General features: G+C 32.7%; 5 protein-coding genes across 6 annotated transcripts; 3 read left to right on the top strand and 2 right to left on the bottom strand.

Moving 5' to 3' along the window:
* Positions 1-1,171: 1,171 nt before the first annotated feature.
* Positions 1,172-3,938, top strand: LOC106449311 (jasmonate O-methyltransferase). The gene is made up of 4 exons (XM_013891091.3): positions 1,172-1,319; positions 1,472-1,906; positions 2,537-2,827; positions 3,372-3,938. The coding sequence occupies exons 1-4, from the start codon at positions 1,245-1,247 to the stop codon at positions 3,747-3,749; spliced, it is 1,179 nt and encodes a 392-aa protein (XP_013746545.1). The 5' UTR covers positions 1,172-1,244; the 3' UTR covers positions 3,750-3,938.
* Positions 3,939-7,130: 3,192 nt separating this feature from the next.
* On the top strand, positions 7,131-10,248 carry LOC106449321 (abscisic acid 8'-hydroxylase 1). 2 transcript variants are annotated; one of them, XR_002660418.2, is made up of 10 exons: positions 7,131-7,677; positions 7,760-8,081; positions 8,398-8,547; positions 8,655-8,859; positions 8,973-9,052; positions 9,230-9,316; positions 9,397-9,475; positions 9,599-9,698; positions 9,811-9,929; positions 10,024-10,248. XR_002660418.2 is itself a non-coding variant. In XM_013891099.3 (10 exons), exons 1-10 carry the CDS (start codon positions 7,454-7,456, stop codon positions 10,118-10,120), a joined length of 1,470 nt encoding a protein of 489 aa, XP_013746553.1. In that variant the 5' UTR covers positions 7,138-7,453; the 3' UTR covers positions 10,121-10,248. The 2 variants fall into 2 exon arrangements, 1 of the variants encoding a protein (XP_013746553.1); XM_013891099.3 differs by having other exon boundaries at positions 7,138-7,677; positions 9,599-9,705.
* A 4,469-nt stretch (positions 10,249-14,717) lies between these two features.
* On the bottom strand, positions 14,718-15,830 carry BNAC08G18890D. The gene has a single exon (XM_048766469.1). It carries the CDS (start codon positions 15,697-15,699, stop codon positions 14,827-14,829), a length of 873 nt encoding a protein of 290 aa, XP_048622426.1. The 5' UTR covers positions 15,700-15,830; the 3' UTR covers positions 14,718-14,826.
* Positions 15,831-17,156: 1,326 nt separating this feature from the next.
* LOC106377326 (defensin-like protein 19) lies at positions 17,157-18,042 on the top strand. The gene is made up of 2 exons (XM_013817536.3): positions 17,157-17,550; positions 17,649-18,042. Exons 1-2 carry the CDS (start codon positions 17,487-17,489, stop codon positions 17,819-17,821), a joined length of 237 nt encoding a protein of 78 aa, XP_013672990.1. The 5' UTR covers positions 17,157-17,486; the 3' UTR covers positions 17,822-18,042.
* A 502-nt stretch (positions 18,043-18,544) lies between these two features.
* On the bottom strand, positions 18,545-21,049 carry LOC106449337 (gamma carbonic anhydrase 1, mitochondrial). The gene is made up of 5 exons (XM_013891115.3): positions 20,837-21,049; positions 20,475-20,618; positions 19,771-19,896; positions 19,531-19,682; positions 18,545-19,120 (listed from the first exon to the last, which is right to left on the bottom strand). The coding sequence occupies exons 1-5, from the start codon at positions 20,949-20,951 to the stop codon at positions 18,848-18,850; spliced, it is 810 nt and encodes a 269-aa protein (XP_013746569.1). The 5' UTR covers positions 20,952-21,049; the 3' UTR covers positions 18,545-18,847.
* Positions 21,050-22,601: the final 1,552 nt, after the last annotated feature.

Raw genomic sequence — 22,601 nt, 5'->3', positions numbered from 1 at the left:
TTCACCCAAGAATTTCTCCTAATACACTATCGTAATAACATAGCTAACAAATATTGCAGACTAACAAAAAAAAAAGTTTCCATATCCAAAAGATACTAAATACACTCTTACGTGATGCTTTACGCATATGTATATAATTTTTTACATAAAAGCAAAGGCTCATCTAGTTCTGTTTTCCTTAAGCTTATCAACAATTTTCACCTTTTTATAACCATCGACCGTGTAGATGAAATTCTTCCTTTTTATAGTTTTTCCATTATTATCATGGATCAGATGCTATACCTGTACATAAGAGTAAGAGAAGAACAAGTACTAATTTAGTAGACCCAACCTAAAGAGCTTGTCTTAACATTGGTATAAAAAATTAAACGAAATTCATATGAAATTGCATGTGGTAAGAATCTATCTCTTATATAAACTAACACAAGATTGAATAATATTACACTACTACTTTGTAGGTCATTTTTTGTTTGTGCGCATATAAGTTCCCACATCAGGAGTTTAACTAACTACGACATAATAATATATAAAAAATTAGGACTAATCCATTTATCACTAATTGATTTTAAGTAAAAATTTCATGATAAATCAAAATTTAACTATCGTTTTATTTTTTGTATGGCTGGATATTTGATCCATAAATCTGGCGAAACCAAAACCTAGAACTTTTTAACAAATGGATTCTCTTGCGCAGACCCCCATAATCCAAATCTACCATAATTTGCTCCAATTTTCTTCCAACCAGGTTGAAGCAACTACGTGTGGATTAATATGGTTAAACTTTATAGTTGTTGTCAGGAATTCATATAATATGGGTGAAAGCGTAAAAGAAATAGAAACGAACTAAGGCAATTAGCAAATACTTTCCTTTGCATTAAATGTGTGAATGAACAAATACAATCTTAAAATAGTTTAATTATGAGTTGAAAACCTGATATAATTAGGATTAAGAAATATAAAAACCATTTTATTCTATTTAGTTCTAATACAGTAGAATGACTTGTAACCAGACATACTTCTTTTAGTTTTAAATCACCTTGAACATATGTTTTATCATAAAGGATTATTCGTAAAAGGAGAACAACATGGAGAGAAATCAACGTACATAAGATGCATGTGGCTGAGGCTGTAATAGAACTGTTTTCTAACCACACTTACCTTCTTTCCTTATATATACCAACCCAACATCACTTATTTTCTTCACTAACCTTCTGCCTTAGAAAGAGCCATAGAGAGAGAGAGAAATGGAAGTAATGCGAATTCTTCACATGAACAAAGGAAACGGTGAAACAAGTTACGCCAAAAACTCCATTGTTCAGGTTGAAGATTTATATCAAAAATATATTCATCAGTCTTGCGTACACACATATATATAGTATATACTGTAATGTCAAAATCCATCTATATTTATATTTTATTTTAGATAAGAAAATATAATAAAATATGTGTAAAATGTTTATGTAACTCGCAGAGCAACATAATATCTTTAGGCAGAAGAGTAATGGACGAGGCCTTGAAGAAGCTGATGATAAGAAATTCAGAAATTTTGAGCTTTGGAATCGCCGACTTGGGCTGTTCCTCCGGTCCCAACAGTCTCTTGTCCATCTCCAATATCGTAGAAACAATCCAAAACTTGTGTCCTGACCTCGACCGTCCTGTTCCTGAGCTCAGTCTTTTTCTCAACGACCTTCCTAGCAATGACTTCAACTACATCTTTGCTTCTTTGCCGGAGTTTTACGACCGGCTTAAGAAGAGAGACAACAACTATGAGAGTTTAGGTTTTGAGCACGGAAATGGAGGACCGTGTTTTGTGTCGGCGGTTCCTGGCTCTTTCTACGGACGTTTGTTTCCTCGCCGGAGCCTTCACTTTGTTCATTCTTCTTCTAGTTTACACTGGTTGTCTCAGGTGTGTTTTCTGTTTCTCTATGCGGCATTTCAATTATGACTATGATATTGACGAATGACGAGTGTATACTAAATATTTTATTTTAAAAGAAATTAGTGTCATTTGCCAACTCGCATTATGAAAACTGAATTATTAAATCTGATATACTATTATGACTTGAAAATCATAGTTTTTTTTTAACTTGAAAATCATAGTTAAAATAAATATTTCTAAAGTTAAATATGCCTTTTACGAAAATAAGTTAATCTATAGTTCGTAAAATTGATCTACATTTTTTTTCTTATATTAGAAAGCTATTCTATTTTTAAATTAGATAGTCTCGAAAACCAAACTGGAATAGAATTATGATAATAACTATAGGTTTCATGCAAAAGTGTTGTTTCACTATACGGTACCAAGAAAATATTTACCCAAGTAATATACCTTTTAAGTGAAATTTAGTGCGTGGGAATCTTTCTTATTCGAGATACCAAAACAAAACAAAAAGATTTGAAAACCTAGTGGTTCATACATGACATATCACACATCACACTGGAAACTACCAATTTGGTCCATTCATTTCATCAAAATATCACATATTATATGGTAATTTGTACATGCTAACAAATGAAATTATCATCTATATACAAGGTTCCATGTGGTGAGGTGAACAAAAAAGATGGGGTGGTCATAACAGCTGATTTAGACAACAAAGGAAAAATATACCTATCCAAGACAAGTCCTATGAGTGCACATAAGGCCTATGCTCTTCAATTCCAAACCGATTTCTCGGTGTTTCTGAGATCGCGATCCGAGGAGTTGGTTCCTGGAGGCCGAATGGTTTTATCCTTCCTAGGTAGAAGCTCACCTGATCCCACAACCGAAGAGGGTTGCTATCAGTGGGAACTACTAGCTCAAGCTCTTATGTCCATGGCCAAAGAGGTACAGTGTTGTGAATATGTTTACCTTTAATTAGAACCAACATGTACTGTATATGGTCTCTTGGGGCTGTATATATATATATGGCCCATATTACTCTATAGGGATCTGACCGTGGCACGTTACTTGACCAATTAAGTTATCCCAGTGATGGCCGGCCCCATGAATACTTTTCCAAATTTGCTTTCTCAAATGATTTAGTTTAGTCAGTTTATGTAAATTGATACATATCATATACTGATATAGACATAGTATTGGTACTATATAAGTTTTGTTTGGTAGTGCCGAATAGCTCAAAACCGCTATTCCCCCCTCCCCAATATGACAAAAATACATACAAATTATTGTAGAAAATCAAGTAGATAACTAAGAACACCAATGACAAAATCCATTTATAATAACTCAACTATTGTAGCCTGGATTTTCTATAAACCCATAGATACTAGCCCAGCCATAAGAATATTGGATCAATTGATAATCCAGTCCAATCAAGTTTAATATATAATGTCATAGATAAACGTCCTCCTTTTCTGTTCTTCATATAAAGGGTATCATCGAAGAAGAGAATATCGATGCTTTCAACGCTCCTTACTATGCTGCGAGCCCCGAAGAATTGAAAATGGCGATAGAGAAAGAAGGTTCTTTTTCGATTGATCGACTTGAGATAAGTCCGGTTGATTGGGAAGGTGGGAATATCAGCGACGACAGCTATGACATAGTACGCTTCAAACCCGAAGCCCTAGCTAGTGGACGTAGAGTGGCAAAGACAATACGAGCCGTGGTAGAGCCGATGCTAGAACCTACATTTGGTCAAAAGGTGATGGACGAACTTTTCGAAAGATACGCAAAGCTAGTGGGAGAGTACGTGTATGTAAGCTCGCCTCGATACGCTGTTGTTATTGTTTCACTCCTAAGAATGGGTTAGTCATATAACATATGCTTTCTTACATGTCTGTGGACCTACAGTGACATGATTTGGTACTTTAACTATGTAACGCCATTTGCTTCCAGAATAAAATAAACAAAAAATGTGTGTTTTTGAGTTGAAATGAAGATGTATTTTTTAGTTACGGAAAATATATGCAATGTAAAATCTAATAATTTGTCCCTATAATATTTTATTCATGCATCAAATCAACTATTAAACAAGATTTTAAATTTAATAACGTTGCTCTCTATTAAATATTTACGCCTAAAGAAAATAATATAAATGCAAATAATAAGAATTCAATTGTTCAATATTTATAAAATTAATTTGGGCATTGTCAGTAATTCAGTCTAGAAGCTGAAACTTGAAATGAGAGACATGGGATGCATATAGAAGGGAAAAAAACCTTCAAGGTGGCAGCCACTCACACTTTAAACCCCGAGAGTATTTCACAAGCACTTTAAACCTTCAAAGTGACATATTTATCAAAAGAAACCTCCAACCTGGCTTACTTGTACATCAAGTCAAAACGGTAACCGGTACTGTTCAAAATCGATGACATATCGTTTTTTTTTTTAATTATTTTGTTAATAAAATAAATATTAAAATAAAGAAAATATAAAAATTCATAAAAAAATTCAAAACAAATCATCAAAATCACTAAAAAATCACAAAAAATCAAAATATTCACCAAAAAATTTTAAATTATTTTATTAATAAAATAAATATAAAATACAATAATATAAAAAATTCATAAAAAATCATAAAAAATCATAAAAAGTCAATAAAATTCACAAAAATTCAAAAAAATCACAAAAAATATTATATCTTATTTTATTAATAAAATAAATATAAAAATAATCATAAAATTTTACAAAAATAAAGATTCACAACAATAATTATATTATTTTATTAATAAAATAAGTATAAAATATAAAAATCCATAAAAAAATTCAAAAAAATCATAAAAATCACTAAAAATTCACAAAAATAAAAATATTCACCAAAAAAAATTAAATTATTTTATTAATAAAATAAATATTAAAAATTCATAAAAATTCAAAACAAAACATAAAAAGTCAATAAAATTCACAAAAATTCAAAAAATTCACAAAAAATATTTTAAATTATTTTATTAATAAAATAAATAGAAAAATAATCATAAAATTTTACAAAAATAAAGATTCACAACAATAATTATATTATTTTATTAATAAAATAAGTATAAAATATAAAAATCCATAAAAAAAATTCAAAAAAATCATAAAAATCACTAAAATTTCACAAAAATAAAAATATTCACCAAAAAAAATTAAATTATTTTATTAATCAAATAAATATAAAAAATTCATAAAAATTCAAAACAAAACATAAAAAGTCAATAAAATTCACAAAAATTCAAAAAATTCACAAAAAATATTTTAAATTATTTTATTAATAAAATAAATATAAAAATACAGAAAATATTAAAATTCATAAAAAAAATTTAAACAAATCATTCACAAGAATCATTTGAAGATAATGATTTTTTTCTAATCTGAATTAGAGTAATCATAACCCAGAGACTGACTGCTATTTTGGATTTTTTTAATCTATTATTTTCTATGTGTGTGTAGGTTGGATTTGGAAAAGTTCAGGATTGTTGAAGGGAAGAATGTATATTAATGATAGCTTGAGGGTAGCCAGTTTATAGCACTCAATGCACGTTATTCCTTAGTTGCTTCTGTATTTTATATTTATTTATTAATAAAATAATATAAATATTGTTGTGAATCTTTTATTTTTGTAAAATTTTATGATTATTTTTATATTTATTTTATTAATAAAATAAATTTAAAATATTTTTTGTGGATTTTTTGAATTTTTGTGAATTTTATTGACTTTTTATGATTTTTTTTGAATTTTTTTATGAATTTTTTATATTATTGTATTTTTATATTTATTTTATTAATAAAATAATTTAAAATTTTTTGGTGAATATTTTGATTTTTTGTGAATTTTTAGTGATTTTGATGATTTGTTTTGAATTTTTTTATGAATTTTTTTTATTTTCTTTATTTTAATATTTATTTTATTAATAAAAAAAAAAAAGAACCGACACATCATCGATTTTGAACAGTACCGTTACCGTTTTGACTTGATGTACAAGTAAGCCAGGTTGGAGGTTTCTTTTGATAAAAGTGTCACTTTGAAGGTTTAAAGTGCTTGTGAAATACTCTCAGGGTTTAAAGTGTGAGTGGCTGCCACCTTGAAGGTTTTTTTATGCGATTTTCCCTTCCCATACTTAATGTAATAGCTACTCATTTAATGTTTTATCCGTTTCAGAAAAGGGTTAATATCTCTATTAGTTATAAACTTTGATCCGCCATTGCACCTCCTTAATCATGAGTCCTTGATAGCATATAATTTTTTAAAATATACAGCAGATCTTAACGTCCAAATTCTCATGTATACATCATTTTCTACTTGCTAAGCAGATTAAATGGGTTTGACAAAAAAATGGAATATTAAGGGGGTGTATTGGACTAAGAATTTTAGGAGATTTGGGTTTTTTTCTAAAATCCACTGTTATTCAACTACTGATTCTTTATATAGGTGATTTATATAGGTTCAACTTTAATCACACGATTATTGGATTTTATTTCTTAATGATATTAGAAATATGGAGATTAAAGCGGAATGTGACGTGAGTGTTACAATTTAATAATTACTTGCTGACAAAAAAAGTGATAATCACTTTAATAAGTGGAAAACAAGTTAATCATGCCCACTCGTGAAAATGGAATGCAATAGGCCCAACAGCCTCTCTTCACCGTCCACGTGTCTACCACTTTATGCTTTTATTCTATTTTATTATTCTTTTGTTACAACTTTCAGCGCCTCACGTCACATTCGATGACAAAGACAATTTTATAACAAGAGCGACAAAATATCATAATAACATGATTAATCCGGAATTCTTAGAGTAAAGTTTTTAGCGGAAGTTAACAAAACTGTTTATTAATTTTTAACTAAAAAAGCTAAGAACCGGTTCTTAAAATCCTTATTTAAGAACCGGTTTTAGTTTTTTAGTTAAAAGTTAAGAAACTGTTTCTTAACTTCCGTTAAGAATCATATTCTAAGAACCCATGTTAATCATGCTTTAACCATTTTAAATACTAAAGCATTTTTGCATTGCCGTTAAAACGTTTTCCGCATGCTCATCATTTATTCTTAGTTTTTGTAACGATCGTGATTACTTTCAAAATTTTCACAGCACCGTTGGCTTAAAACTCTCAACTGGTCGTAATAATGTCCATTAACAAAATAAATAGCAAGTTAGCGGTTATCTAGTTTTTATGGGTTTTAAACGAAGAAAATTACATGAGATTTTACATGTAGATTTAATGTCTTGTTGTGTAGCTTCTCATCAACTGAATTATTTTCTGTATAACAGTATATATGCATGCACGCACACACTTGCGCGAGCATACATATATACTCAACTCAATAGATTTATAGTCTAAAGAAACATCATGAGGAGGGAAAAAGGAGAAACATCACTCACTCGTTACAAAATATCCTCCTATATTTATAGACTAATTAATAAGCTCGATCCAAGATTCTATACTTCAAGAATCATAATTAAATCTTCTCTCTTTTTTATGTGGAAACTTTCTTACTCTTTCAGACTGAAAAAGGAACTTTGTAAACAAAAATAGATGGACCATCTTTCCCTCTGTCCCCTCGTAGTTCTCCTGCTGTGCTTAGTGATACTAGCACTCAGTAAAATATTCAAAACCGTGATCCAAGATCAAGAGAAATCAACGGCTGATATTCCTCCGGGAAGCCATGGTTTTCCGGTGGTCGGAGAAACACTTCAGTTCATGCTTTCCGTAAACAGCGGCAAAGGCTTCTATGAGTTCGTTCGTAGTCGTCGTATCAGGTAAACACAATAAGCCTCTGGACTAGTTAGAAGGTTTCTGGCTGAAGTACTTTTAGGACATTATTTAATACTATTATTACAGGTACGGAAGTTGCTTTAGGACAAGTTTGTTTGGAGAGACGCACGTGTTCCTGTCGACGACTGAGTCAGCTCGGGCTGTTTTAAATAACGAGTCAGGCATGTTCACGAAACGGTATATAAAGTCCATAGCTGCGCTTGTGGGTGACCGGAGCCTTCTTTGTGCTTCTCAACACCATCACAAGATTCTCCGTAGCCGTTTTATCAACTTATTCTCCAAAAAATCGACGGCTCTGATGGTTAGACACTTCGATGAACTCGTCGTTGACGCGCTTAGTGGATGGGAGCACCGTGGTACAGTGGTCTTGCTCACAGATTTGCTCCAGGTTTGTTTTACACACGTTGCATGTGGTTTGAATAAGAATAAGCCATTTTTTCTTAAGAAAAGGCTTATTTAGAAAGCCGTTTTCCTTAATGAAAAATGTTCGGCCCAACTTGGCCCATTTCATACGTCCTTGTGTAAAAGGAAGTTTGGAAAAGGAAAATGATATTTTTACTTTAGCCAAATCAAAAACTGAAATTACTGAATCAATTTTTTTTTTTTTTGAAACTAAAAAGAAATGAATCAATTTTGTTTATAAAGGTCAGTCTTAATATTTGAAATTTCTAAGCATATGAGTAAGATGGTAACTAACGGTGCAGATAACATTCAAAGCAATGTGTAAGATGTTAATAAGTCTAGAAAACGAAGAAGAATTGGGTTCATTGCAAAGAGATGTTGGCTTTGTTTGTGAAGCGATGCTAGCTTTTCCTCTCAATTTACCCTGGACTAGATTTCACAAGGGCATCATGGTAATGTCAGTACGTTCTATGATGTTTTAACATCAAAGTAATGGAGATTAATTATTACACTTGGATTGGTTTGATTCATAAGAAGAGATGTGTTCTAAATGATGCAGGCAAGGGGAAGAGTTATGGAGGTGTTAGAAAAGATAATCAGAGAAAGGAGAAATGAAACAAATAGTCATAATAATAATTATCATGAAGATTTTCTGCAGCAGCTTCTTGCAGTAGATAGCGACGGCTCTGCTTCGTCTTCTGATCATTCTACTAAGTTGACTGATGCTGAGATTAAGGACAATATTTTGACCATGATCATTGCAGGTCCCATTTATTTATTTTAGTATTCATCATTTTTGGACCAGCTCAGAGATAAAAAAAAAGTAAATCATTACATCATATTTCATTTTTTACAAACTTTTGCTACAAAAATGCAGGACAAGACACGACGGCTAGTGCTTTAACGTGGATGGTTAAGTACCTCGGTGAAAATCAGAAGGTTTTGAATATTCTGATTGTAAGTTTTGAAATTAATACAGTTCAAAAAGAAATTATAATTAAATAGTTTCTCATGTATATTAATACTATAGATTATATATACACACTTTTAATTTCTGCTTTTTCAATTTAGTTAACATAAAGACAATTTTCAAAGGGTTTTGTTTCTAAAACATGTCACTATACCGGTCAACAGGAAGAACAAACTCAGCTTGCTAAGCAGGCATCACATAAACCATTTCTCGAACTAGATGATCTCACTGAAATGACATATGCTTCAAAGGTAAATACATAACAACGTTCAAACGTGTTTCAATGGACAATGTTTTTAATATGTACGTATATATAATTTTTTGTACATAGATGGTGAAAGAATCTCTGAGAATGGCGTCTGTTGTGCCTTGGTTCCCAAGACTAGTACTTCAAGACTGTGAAATGGAAGGTTTGCTATAAATACTTTATTTAAAGATCGCCTTCAGTTTATTTGTTTAAATAAATTATCTCAGATTACGAAAAAACAGATTATCTCTGGCTTTTTATAATACATTATTTTCTGATTTGAAAGGATACAAGATTAATAAAGGATGGAATATAAACATTGACGCTAGATCCATTCATCTTGATCCTAACGTATATAGTGAACCTCACAAGTTCAACCCTTCAAGGTTTGACGTACGTACATGATACTCTTAAGAAACCATATTTCCTTTCATTATTCTTGTTTGCATAGTAACATTATTTTGTTTGTACTTATTATAACTTAATCCTAAAATGAAGGAGGAAGCAAAAGCAAACAGTTTCTTAGCATTTGGTATGGGAGGAAGAACATGTCTTGGACTTAATATGGCCAAAGCCATGATGGTAGTTTTTCTCCACCGTTTTATAACCACTTACAGGTTCGTACAATTATCTTATATGAATTGCATAAATTGTAATTTCGGTTATAATAAAAATAATGCTTGTGACCCAAAATTAATAATAATGATTTAGATGGGAGGTGGTAGATGGAGATCCAAGCATCGAGAAGTGGACATTATTTGCAAGATTGAAGAGTGGATATCCGATTCGTGTGTCACGTAGACTGTAAATATAAAAGTTTCAAATTAGATCTTATATGTGTATATAAAAAGACTCAACGAGTGTTCCTATATACGATGTTTCATATCCAAATGTAATACTTACAACTTTGCATTAATGTCATATATTGTCACTATATATACTGTAGATAAAGACAGACGAAGTTACTACTTTGTCTTGTGTTTTGTGAACGCATGATTATAATAGTAAAGAATATTTGAACACCAAAATAATTATAAGGTAAATCCATAAATTATCAGCCAAGAAAGAATAAAGCGATGATGGTTGTTCATTGCTTGTCTTTAGTTTCTGTTGGTTGTTTAGTTATTCCATCAAGGATTTTTCATATTACATTCAAAAATTTGAACCAGACGCCTTGGCTTATTTGACAGGTAACTTTTCTTCTAATTCATATATATGGAAACTCTGATTAATCTCTGAATCTATAAAAAATAAATAATAACTATATGATATTTAGGGTAGTTGATATTACATTTAGTGAAAATCGGTTAGATTATAAGACTCAGTTAAACGATAATCACTGCAGTAATGCGGCTACTTAATTGATACATGCACTGACACTTTCAGTTCAATACAAAACCAAATTTCGGTTTATTCTCACTTCCTTTGATGCTAAGGAATGGCTCCAAAGAGAAGATTTAGTATGCTTTTTATTGATTTGAATAATGGTTTAGTATTTAAGGTACAATAATAGTGGTATTATATTTGGTTTTAAAAATGGTTGTGCAAGTGGATAATTGTTCGCCAAAAATATGGTTTAATAATTAAATTCCTAAAACGTCCAACTATGTGTCATGGACAGAAGAAAAGCTTGATTAAAGAAGATCAAAGTACAGGTTGTGGATCATCCTAGGAGCAAGTGTTTTGTTCTAATGTCAGCTTCGGCATATGGATATATATTCTTTGTACCATTACTATTTTGTAACAATGATGTATGGGCTGTAATTTCAAGTAAGATATCAAGAAGTCTGGCTACAGTTTTGATGGATCTGTAATATCGTGATCTAGACTTATATACTAAAATATCTTATACATATAAAATATTAGTTTCTTAAATGTATTAGTTCATATTGTAAATATTTATCTAGATCATAGCAATGGCTAGAATTTTTGTTGCAAAAAACTATAAGCTGTTAAGTTTGAACTTCTTACCAACAATTTAGTTTTATTTCTGGTGCTCTTTTTTAAAAGCTATTAGGATTATCTATTACACTTTTATAAACCTATATAAATTATAGAATTCATTTATATATACCTTACCTTGCAACACTGATACAAGTTTATGTATGTTTTTTGGTTGTCAATGACAAATGTGTCGGGATCAATAATATTGTATTACTCATCGCAGTGAGAGGACGTGGACTCATATATGCGTCTGGAAAATATAATAGAGAAACAACAAAAGTAAAAATGTTGGTGACCTGGTGGCAATTATTATAGAACAAACAAAGTAGTGGATAAGAACATATCCTAATAACTTCGGAGGTGTTATTGGTTTATATATTTTGATTGATTTAGAAATCCATATAGTATTTATAAATCCAATTAAAATATGTAAATCCAGAAGTTTTTTCTCGGATTTGAGTCTTTGTATTTTTAACTAAAAAATTCAAACAAATCCATTCAAATCCATTATTAAATCAAATATATTAGTAAATCCGTACGATTGAGTAACACTTGATTTGATATAGAATTTATGAATCATTAAACCAATAACACATGATTTTAATACATATTTGAAAATCATAGAACCAATAACACTAGATTTAGTTCGGATTTTCAAATTCATTAAAATACAACAACCAATAACCCCTACTTCGTAGGGGTTATTATTAATTATTAATAATAATTATGGACAAACTTTCCGGGAAAATATTATTAATTAGATTACAAGGAGCTGCTATTGGCAATAAGATCAACAACTAATCAAATAACTACCAAATGGTATTTATTTCATATATGTAGTTTATTTATAACAATGTCACAAATTTAATACTCCCTCCGTTTCATATTAAGTGTCGTTGTATAGAAATTTTTTCGTTACAAAATAAGTGTCGTTTTCGATTTTCAATACAAAATTTATTAATTTTATGCAGTAATTTATTTTTTTATTGGTCGAAATATGGTTAGGTGTATAGGTAATTGTGTTTTTATATAGGAAATATACAAAATTAATTGTTTTCTTAATCTGTGTGCACAAGATCAAAATGACACTTAATATGAAACAGAAAGAGTATACTTTTTAGTTAAGTAGATGTCCCTCAAATGATATACCACAATCCAAATCAAATGTAGAATAGTAAAAATTGAATTCTACATATTACGGGATTTAATATAAAATGTTTCTCGTATATTTACATGGAAATTTCCATATATTTTAGGAGTTCACACCGTTTTCTCGAACTCTTCTTATATGAGTCTATAACCAGGAGACAATGAAACAGTCATTAGCACGTCTCATATTATATACAAGCTGAACTAGGAGAGAACAATGTTTCAAAAACTAATTGGCTTGAACTTGTAACAGTTCTCCTTTTCCTACATTGTCTTGTTTTACTAACGAAGTAGATTAAGACCCGCGCAATGCGCGAGGGATAAATATTATATATAAAAATTATTTTATGTATTATATGTTCTTACATATTATGAAATAATAAATATATATTGAATAATTAAAATTCAGTAACTATTAAATATATAATTAAATTGGTACGAACGTATAAATCAATTTTATTAATCCAGACAATTTTTTTAAAAATTTGATAGGATATGTAATTAAATTTAAATGATATTAACATACATAGTATATTTTAATATTAATGTCTATTAAATGATGCTTTCTACTCATATGTTTTTTTATCATGTGCATAATAGCAAAAACTTTAAATTACTGATAACAAAGATTTCATTGTGGGATTAATAATTTTAGTAATTTATAATTTAAAAATAATTATCAATGTTAGTTCAAAACTCTTATCAAAAAAAATTATTCAAAGTAAATTTTGATATTAAAATATTTATTTATTCAATATGGTTTATAGTTTAATTTCGAATGATATATATACATATATATTTTAAATCTTAATGATTAATTAAATTAGACTTTTATTTATATGATTTTGTAATCATTTGTATTTTGTCATAACAAAAATTTTAAACAATGGATCGCAAAATTTGAATGTGAGACTTTTAACAGTTTTAGTAATTTAAAGTCGTTTTTTAAAATTCAAAATATAATATATACAGAAAAATCTAAATTTTTATAATATGGTTATTGTGATTTTTTAAATTATTTTAATAGTTTAAAATTAAACAAATTTGATAGAAGATACATTATTTTTTTATCAGATCTTTATTATTCAAAATCATTAATTGTCATATATACTTTAGCCACATTAGGCAATTCCATAATCTTTATTTAAGGAAATAATAAATGACATTAATAATGAATTTATGGTTAGTTTAATAAAAAGCTTATTATATAATTAGATTGACCAACATATTTCTCTAATTATTCTAAGAATCATTCTAGTGATGATACGTGGCCACAAAAAATAGTTGTAATGTTTCACAAATAATATATAGGGGATTGAATTGACATAATGGTCATGGTTTCATAACAATCAAAATGTTGGCAGTTGGTTCCTTTGGTTTTTTTTTTGAAACAAGGTTGGTTCCTTTGGATTTAACATAGAATTAACTACAAAAAGCTTATAACTTCACTTAACCCTAAAATCAACCCCAAAACTAGTTGTTCAATTAACTTAAATGAATTTGTCAATTTATAATTCGGTGTTTTAGGTCGGTATTTCAGCTGAAGTGCTGATTAAACGTTAGGGCTGGACACGGATCTGATATCCGGGTTTTTGAAGGTATTTGTGATTTGCTTCGTATATTACGGATATCTAATTTTTCAATTTGCTTTGCTTCGGAAAAATACTGATATCCGGAAAAACGGGTATCCGGAAAATAAATAGATATTTACCGGTATTTACGAATACTTACAGATATCTCATCGGCTTTGATTAATACAAATAATCTTAAAAATTCAATACGAATTTATTTTTTTAATATTTTTTTTTGCATGATATATATAAAATAAAAACCAAAAGAAATAGTGAAACTACATATTTTGTAAATTTTAAACTTAGTTAACAATTATAATAACACAAAAATTAAGAAAAAAGTTATAATTATTTTATAAATTTTTTTCTCTTCGTTTTCAAGTAATACTTTTATATAAGTAATAATGTGAATATAATTTGTCAAATCATATGTTATAATAATAATTATATAAACTTATACATTTAAAATATTAAGTATAATCAATATGTACATGTATTTATATATTTCCGGATCGGAGCGGATATCCGCTTCTTAAAATTTTGATATTTGTGATTTGCTTCGATTTTAACGGATATTGATTTTTAATATTTGTTTTGCTTCGGAAGTCTACGGATATCTGGAAATTTGTGATCGAATCGAGACGAATAACGAATCGAATCAAATTTAACGGATAAAATGTCCGGCCCTATTAAACGTAACTAGTGAATAAGTGGCATCCTTCCATGTGAGTGTGTGACACAGATTATTAATAGTCTCATCTATATTAGATATTTAGAATACAACATTATTGGCCGTAAAAAATAACCTATGTTAACATTTTTTACTTTTACATAGTCCCCACGCCAAGCTCTAATTCGAAATGGCCAAGTACGGACCACCACTACCAGTAGAGCCAGAACCACCCACGGGCCTACGACTACGATGACGACGACGATCAGTTCCATCGTAATAAGGCTGATCTTGCAACTGGGGGACACAGTTCTGCCACTGGTCAACGCCGCCGTTTTGAAACCGAGAGACTCCGTTTTGCCAGTGATCAGCGACGCCGTTTTGGCAATTCATTTTCTTCTTGTACCCCGTGATAAATGTCTCCACCTTCATACGAAACTCCTCGCTGCTCAGCTCATCCATCGCATGCGACCTCCACGACGCCGTTTTCATCAGTACTCTCTCTGACTCCGTCCTTCGATACTCCACCGTCGACCTCTTCTTCTTCTTCTCCAAACTCGTCGTCTTCTTATAACTCTTAGAGCTCGTCTCCATCACTACTCGTTCATAACACTTACTCTCCTCAACCGTATTAACCGCTTGACACGGTGGCACAGTCTCGTAGTAACTTGACTTATTATAATATTCACCACCGTAGTCTCCAACCTCCATCAGGGCAGAAGACGGCTCCGGGGAAGAGCGGACGGCGGAGGGTACGGCGGCGATATATTCATCATAGAGATCTTGTTTCTTTTTATTGGTGGTGTTGAGGAAGCTAAAGTATATAGAGCCGATGAGAACGTTTAGGATGATGAAGATGAAGAAAACGTTTCTTAGAACCAAACGGAACCAACCGAACCAAAGGTCAACGCCGTCGAGTACATTTATAATCGTCGGGTAACCACAGTAACCGGTGAAGGCTAGGACGGTTGAAACTTTGACAATGAACAGAACATTCTGTAAGCTAAACGTATTGTCGTGTCCCTTAGTTGGCTCATCGTTCTCCTTCTCCATTGTTTGTTAGTAGGTGGAAGAATTATTGAAGGAAATGTAAAATGTTAACGATTTTCTATATGGGGAGAAGAAAATGTTATGTTGGAGAAAAGAGATGCACAGATGCTGAGACAGATACGATCACTAGAGACTTGAGTGGTCCTTTTATAGAGTGCCTTGATATAAAAATTTACATGGTTAATTTAAAATATTTGCTTGGGCTTTTAACTTTTATAATAATATTGTCGACACTCCACCAATAATGTCTCAGTTAGCTTGTTTCTTTTGTTTTCTAGTTAAATGATATGAATTATAAAAATGTAGTCTGTGGAATTATTTTAGCACATAAACTAATGGTTGTTTGCTGTCTATCTCAATTAAGGTTTATTATGCCTTTAGCCAATTAGATTGGATTGAAAACTCGCAGTTGCTACTATAATACTATATAGATATTGTGTTATGGTTCCAATACAACACATCATTGTGCTAAGAACTATTTACAGTTCAGTAATTTTTTTTATAGATTTTAGATTGCAGGATATTACTCCAAAACTACTATCATTGGCATTCCTTGGTAGATATCTTGGTTTTATTAAAAAAAATATAAATTTCCAATTATATATCCCATACACATATATGATTCGTAGCCATCATGTTCAATTTATAAAAATGGCTTATCCTATTTATATAGCAAGTTTTCCTATATGAAATGACACCCAAAGTTTAATGAACATTTCATTAAGTAAATTTTTGATTCGGGTGTACATAGCGTAATTACGTGATCTCTAACAAATATTTACAAGTGTAGTATACGTAGTTGAAGAACATCAATTAATTGATGGAGAAGTTGGTTAGCATATATAAAGCTTTATAAACTATAAAGCATACGCATACACTTGGAAGCACTTCGAACCAGACACGTGAAATCACGCGCCGTCAAGGGGAGGAAACTAAGAACGAACGAACTTATCCACACAATATGATAGTATCAGCACTCACGAGGGTCATGGAAATTGAAAGTGGTCGAGATCCGAGAATCACGTGAGATGGGATGAGTCACGTGCTCAAAAGCAATTTACAGTTTACTACACATAATAAAGATTGAGATGCTGTTTCAAAAAACAAACGATGGAGATTCATGTAACATTTTATAAAGAGGTGCTGAAAGGAAATTACAGACAAAGACTGAGACTGGTTTATTTATGGTGCAGCAGATCCAAACACTGTCCGATTCTGTGGTCGCCATCAAACAATCTTTGTCATAATCACAACATTTTTTAATATTAAAAAAAACCCCACGATATCAGCGAAATAATTAGATGTTTACAGAAGAAAATCAAAGTAATTAATTCTTTGTACGGTTACATGCATGTTCGATACAAATTGTAAAGCTTAGCCAGGTTCCAGTTCTGGTTTGACCACCGTACAATATCGTTCGAACAACTCTGACTTAAATATATAATTTAATTTTTTTCTGAAGGCTATATAATTTCATTGCTTTGTTTGCATCCACGTTCAAATGTAATACTGTCTTGACTTTTGATATATATACAAATTCAAATGTTTGTATCTAGTGTGTGATAGTGTCATGTAACATGTCCGAACAAATTAGACGTCAGAACTCTTTGATAACAAAGTCTATAGTCAAAACTCCTACTGATTTTCGGATAGAGTTTGGATAAATAGTAGGCTGGGTGGGTTTCATCCCGTTCACACTATACTCTACACAAAAGACAGATCTAGAGAATGCGTTTCTCTATATATAAAGAGCCTTTCAGCTAGTGAATATTACCATATAACAAAATTTCATGGCTTCTTCTTACACACGTTTGCTTTTGCTTTGCCTATCCATCTTCCTCATCGCTTCCACTGGTAAGATCACTCCACTCATGATGTTTCTTAAGCTCAACTGGTATCTCTAGTCACCCTTTTTACATTTTTTAATATCTTTTATTTTGAGATTTTTTCAGAGGTGATGATGGTGGAAGGAAGAGTTTGCCAGAGGCGAAGCAAGACATGGACAGGGTTTTGTGGCAACACTCGCGGCTGTGACAGTCAGTGTAAGAGATGGGAACGTGCTTCGCATGGGGCATGCCACGCTCAGTTCCCGGGGTTCGCATGTTTTTGCTACTTCAACTGCTGAAGCAAGCAAAAAGTTCTCTGAATCTTCTTCAAGTGTCACGGTGTCGTCTTCTTTTATTCTCTTGCGAATCATGTACGTAGTCCCTATGACAAAACCATAACGTTTACCTTGGGTCCTAATAAAATCCCGTTTGTGCCGGGAGTTACCACTACATATCTATTGTCTAGTGAAGTTGTGATAAAAACTATAATAAGAGGTTGTCTCGCAGTTTTGTTTATCTACATCAGCAGGGCAATAACTTGTTTGATAGAGCTAGAGCAACTAACTTACACTAGTGATTGCTACAGCTTCATGATCACAATCTCTATTCTTGAATTAACTAACTACCCAGTAACAATTAAAGTTACGGGTTAAGCTCTTTTAGGATTTGCATACTCCCTAAACACTAACTAGCGTATCACTCATGTCAAACACAATATTCACTTCGTAACTTCATAACATTACTCTGCTTCCTGAAGGAAATAACGGTAACCCTTATGGCCGAGTAGCCCACACTCGATCGTTGTGATCCACAGAGATACTACCCCTTCCCTGATAAGCCTTTGAACATTTTGCATATAAATTTGGAAAACAACAACATGCTTATTGAATTAAAGTGAGACCTTCAGCACCGATACAAGGCATTTGCTTTAAGTAAATGCTGTATGCTTCTTTGTGAAGATCATAGAGCTTAAGAGCAGTTCCAATACGAAACGGCTCTTTAACGCACATGAATAGCACATGTTTCAGTCTACTATTATTATTATTATTATTATTATTATTATTCAATCTTCATGTTTCATAATATTGATTCAGAATTTCAAACAACAAAGTAGTAGCATCCATAGTTTGGTCTGACAATACCATACATTCCTAAGAAACCATGATGAAAAGTCGAGCAAAAGTTTCTCCAAAGCTGTAATTTCACTCTACTCTAGTGTACTCTACACGCCATTATTCAAACCAGACATCTTCTTGAGACATCTCATAGATACTAGGTATTTAAGGTTTCGATCAGAAAACATACCCCGAAAAATCAGTTCACATTTAAAGGACGCTTGGCTTAGACTCGTTGTTGTTAGGGAGTTTAAGCTCTGGTGGAGTTTCTCTCACAATACCAAGCATGGAGTCATACTCCTCGTCTTTTGCAGCATACCTCTTGCGTAGAACCTTCTCAAACTCGATCGCATTTAGTGGCTTTGCATTCTCTGCAGCGTGAGCCTTCGCGAGGTTTGAGTAGTTTTCAGCTGACACTGGGATAAAATCAATTTCCTTACTCTTGAGCTTCCTGAGGAACTTTGCTGGGTTTCCTCCCCATATCTGAGTCATTATAGACCAATATGGTAAAAAAACAATGTTAAATCTGTCAGTAAGTATGGCTGTAGAAAGAGTTTAATCGGTCATGATGAGATACAAACACCATTTTGTATTCACATGCTGATTGTTTAAAATGCAATTTCACCTAATTGACCATAATCATTAGTCTTTAAATGAAAGTTGAGCTTTTACAACACTTCACCTAAAAGGATGATAGATTATGTTTTATCCAGACCAATTCATAGACTAAACTGTATTTCAACTTCACATCTAATCTCCCTCCACTGATCTCAGAATTAGAAAAGGTATCATAAATGAAATAGCCTATGCTGCCTAAGTAGCAATAGAAGTATGTCAGCACACATAAGGTTATGGGTCTTCAGATAATGCAAATGTTTGACGCAAAACTATACCTCTCCGGAAGGAATCCTAGTGTTTTGTCGCACAAGCGCACCAGCAGCAACCAGGGCATGCTTTTCAACCACGACACCGTCCAGAAGTGTCGCTCCCATCCCGATAAAAGCCTCATCCTCAACAGTACATCCATGTAAAACAGCACTATGACCTGTTACAGATCTAGTTTAAAACTATATCCCAAATGCTTTGCGGAGATGAATGAATATCAGAACAAAGAGCAAGAGTTTGCCACTAACCAATGGTTACATTGTCTCCAATGATGGTTGCAGGGACCTTTCCGCTTAAGTTAGATTTTGCCACATGAACAAGTGAGTTGTCCTGAATATTAGTTCCTGATCCAACACTAACAGTGTTCACATCCCCTGCACAGAAAACAAGAGCAAGTCATAGACTGTATGTTATTCCACTGTTTACTGGTAAGAAAGAAAAGGCTTAACCTTACAGTACCAATGCTGAGTGTCATAACAACATTCTGTACGGAAAGACTTACCATTTAATCTAAAGAAAGATATCACAGAAAATAAAATAAAATAACAATCCAGACTAGCCTACGCATACTTCCACAGAGGATCAAAACTCAAATTCGATATTAGAGGATATTCATCAAGAGAAAATTGGACTAATGTTGCATCTACCGTAAAAAAGCTGAATAAATTTAACATCCATTCAAAAAAAAAAAAAAAGAGATTTTCATCAAGAGAATATGTAGTATACTTGTGTTAAGTCTCCTTAGGTGATGCTAGGAAGCTCCATATTGAGCAGTGTTATTCATCACTAAACCATAAAAGAAGACTCAAGAACATACATTCCTTCTCTACTTAGTTGACATAGCTAAGGATACATACGTAGACGATAGAACTCAACCAAAGCTTGGGTCAGTATATGAGAAATCAAATCAGTCAAACACCAAAAACACTGAAGCTTAGTAACATTTGCTCACCTCGTAGTACGCATCCATACCAAATAGACGATCCTCTTCCGATCTGAACGTTCCCAATGACAGAGGCGCTTGGTGCTACAAAAGCTTCCTTATCCACAATCGGAGCCTTATCGAATACGTTCATCAACGTCCGATGCCTAGATACTACAGAGAAAGCCACGATTACACACACACAAAAGACCAAAACCTAAGCAGCAAAGCACAATCCTATAAGATTTGAATCAATGAATCCCTTCTGCTAATCAAAAACATCAAATACCATATCTGCAACCTAATCGGAAGAGCTGATTATTAACCTAATCGAAGCTTATTTTTGCGAATTCGAAAACAGAGTGGTGAAATCGAGGTACAGTGAAGCTTACGTTGTTCACGGAAGCAGTTTTTGCCTTGGAGGCGACATCCGAGGCGATCGAGAGCCTGACCGGTCTCACGGATCCAGAATCCGACGGAGTAAAATGCTCTGCCTAAGGTTCCCATTGTTCGTCGTCACCTTCCTAGGCGAGGAATCTACAGTGAAGCAGGGGGGGGAGGGGGGGGGGGGGGGCAATTGCGTTGGTTTATTCTGGTTAAAGCAAACCGCTATATTCTAAACTGAACCAAAATTAGATTTTTATTATCTCTGAATCAATGGTTTATTAGCTCATTTGTTCTTAAAAAGGTTCTAAACTAAAGCTTACGTGTTATAAATTACGGAGTGGATTGCCAAGACAAGAGGAGAAAGCCCGTCAGCCACATCAAACCCAACCGCGGCCGCAAGGAAGAGAGAGAGTCGGCCAAAGCCTTAGCCGACTTAGGATATAGATAGTTTTCTTTTCCTATGTTTTGGTAGTTTTCATATTTCCTCTTGGATAAGGATATGTACACTTTCCTTTTATCTTTATCTTGTAATCCTTATATAAAGGAACCCCTTGATCATTAATAACAGAATATTCAGACTCTAAACTCTCTATTTACAACACGTTATCAGCACGATAGACTCCAAAACTCTGAGACAAAATCTAACCTAAAATTCGTCACACATAAACCCTAATCTAGGCGCAACTTAAAATCGATCTATCTCTCAAACCCTGAAGAACCAGACGACGAGTCATATATCATCTTGAAGCTCTTGACGAGAAGAATCCATCAGCGCAAACCGTTCGTCGATCCGATCTCAGACGCGCCCACAATCGCAGAAACAATACTCAGCGCCGTCTTGATCTTTTGGAACCCTAATCCCGAAGAACCCTAAATTGTTCTTGGTTGCGTTCCGGCTTGCAAACTCTGATCAAGCTCAGCTTCAGACGTTCCATGTCTGTGATCAACGTCCTCAGCCTCAGCTCAGCTTGCGTCCAGCTCAGACCAAATCCCCGACCAGACGCAACCATCCGCGAGAAGAAACAAGCTCGCGATAGCTCTCGGCAACGCGACCCCGACTGCACGCGTTCGTCTCAGACTCATCTCGCGACCCCGACTGCACGCGTTCATCTCAGCCTCATCTCGCGACCCCGACTGCAAGCGTCCGTCTCGACTCGAGACCCGATAGGAAGTAGACAGCTCGCGTCCGCGTCGCAGCTCGCGTCCGCGTCGCAGCTCGCGTCCGAGGTTCATCCATTCATCTTGGAGGTCCGGTTTCTACAATCTGCAAAACAAAGGTAATCCTAATTCTGAGAACATAAATCGAACCTGGTTGTTTTGTAAAGATTGAAACCTTAAAAGATAATCTCTAAAACTAAAAGCCATAGGTTAAATAGATCAATCCCCTATGAGTAAATCGAAGCTCTATAAGTTTGATCTAAACCTAAAAACGAGATTGATCCATTGATCAATTAAAATCAGAACCTTAAAGGTTTTTGAATCTCAAATCAAATCCCCTTGATCAAAGATCAAAGTTTTCGAAATCCCCTAAAACCCTAATTTTGGAAAAATTGGTTTTAATTTTGATTTGAAACTTGAGTGTTTGATTGATCGTCTAGAGCTATGATTAGGATTGTTTTAAAACTTGAATCTGAATCTTGTTTAAACTAAAACCCTAATCTCGAATTTTAAAATTCCTAATGGCCTTGAAACCCTTAATCTTGATTGATATTTCTAAAGGTCTTGAAACCTTAAATCTCTCATTACTTAAAGCTTGAAAGATTGATTTGA

This window comes from Brassica napus, chromosome C8 (genome assembly GCF_020379485.1).
Source record: "Brassica napus cultivar Da-Ae chromosome C8, Da-Ae, whole genome shotgun sequence".
Taxonomy (NCBI): Eukaryota; Viridiplantae; Streptophyta; class Magnoliopsida; order Brassicales; family Brassicaceae; genus Brassica; species Brassica napus.
Note: the sequence above shows the minus strand (reverse complement) of the source record. Positions and strands in the feature narration are given on the sequence as shown.

What these genes read in the sequence shown, in the direction of transcription:
- LOC106449311 (XM_013891091.3), top strand. Translation starts at nt 1,245, where the DNA reads ATGGAAGTAATGCGAATTCTTCACATGAACAAAGGAAACGGTGAAACA. An exon ending in CCAAAAACTCCATTGTTCAG is followed by an intron (nt 1,320 to 1,471) that starts GTTGAAGATTTA and finishes TGTAACTCGCAG; the next exon opens with AGCAACATAATATCTTTAGG. An exon ending in TTATGTCCATGGCCAAAGAG is followed by an intron (nt 2,828 to 3,371) that starts GTACAGTGTTGT and finishes CTTCATATAAAG; the next exon opens with GGTATCATCGAAGAAGAGAA.
- LOC106449321 (XM_013891099.3), top strand. Translation starts at nt 7,454, where the DNA reads ATGGACCATCTTTCCCTCTGTCCCCTCGTAGTTCTCCTGCTGTGCTTA. An exon ending in TGCTCACAGATTTGCTCCAG is followed by an intron (nt 8,082 to 8,397) that starts GTTTGTTTTACA and finishes CTAACGGTGCAG; the next exon opens with ATAACATTCAAAGCAATGTG. An exon ending in TTTGACCATGATCATTGCAG is followed by an intron (nt 8,860 to 8,972) that starts GTCCCATTTATT and finishes ACAAAAATGCAG; the next exon opens with GACAAGACACGACGGCTAGT.
- BNAC08G18890D (XM_048766469.1), bottom strand. Translation starts at nt 15,699, where the DNA reads ATGGAGAAGGAGAACGATGAGCCAACTAAGGGACACGACAATACGTTT.
- LOC106449337 (XM_013891115.3), bottom strand. Translation starts at nt 20,951, where the DNA reads ATGGGAACCTTAGGCAGAGCATTTTACTCCGTCGGATTCTGGATCCGT. An exon ending in TGGAGACAATGTAACCATTG is followed by an intron (nt 19,683 to 19,770) that starts GTTAGTGGCAAA and finishes GATCTGTAACAG; the next exon opens with GTCATAGTGCTGTTTTACAT. An exon ending in CTAGGATTCCTTCCGGAGAG is followed by an intron (nt 19,121 to 19,530) that starts GTATAGTTTTGC and finishes ATAATGACTCAG; the next exon opens with ATATGGGGAGGAAACCCAGC.
- LOC106377326 (XM_013817536.3), top strand. Translation starts at nt 17,487, where the DNA reads ATGGCTTCTTCTTACACACGTTTGCTTTTGCTTTGCCTATCCATCTTC. An exon ending in CTTCCTCATCGCTTCCACTG is followed by an intron (nt 17,551 to 17,648) that starts GTAAGATCACTC and finishes AGATTTTTTCAG; the next exon opens with AGGTGATGATGGTGGAAGGA.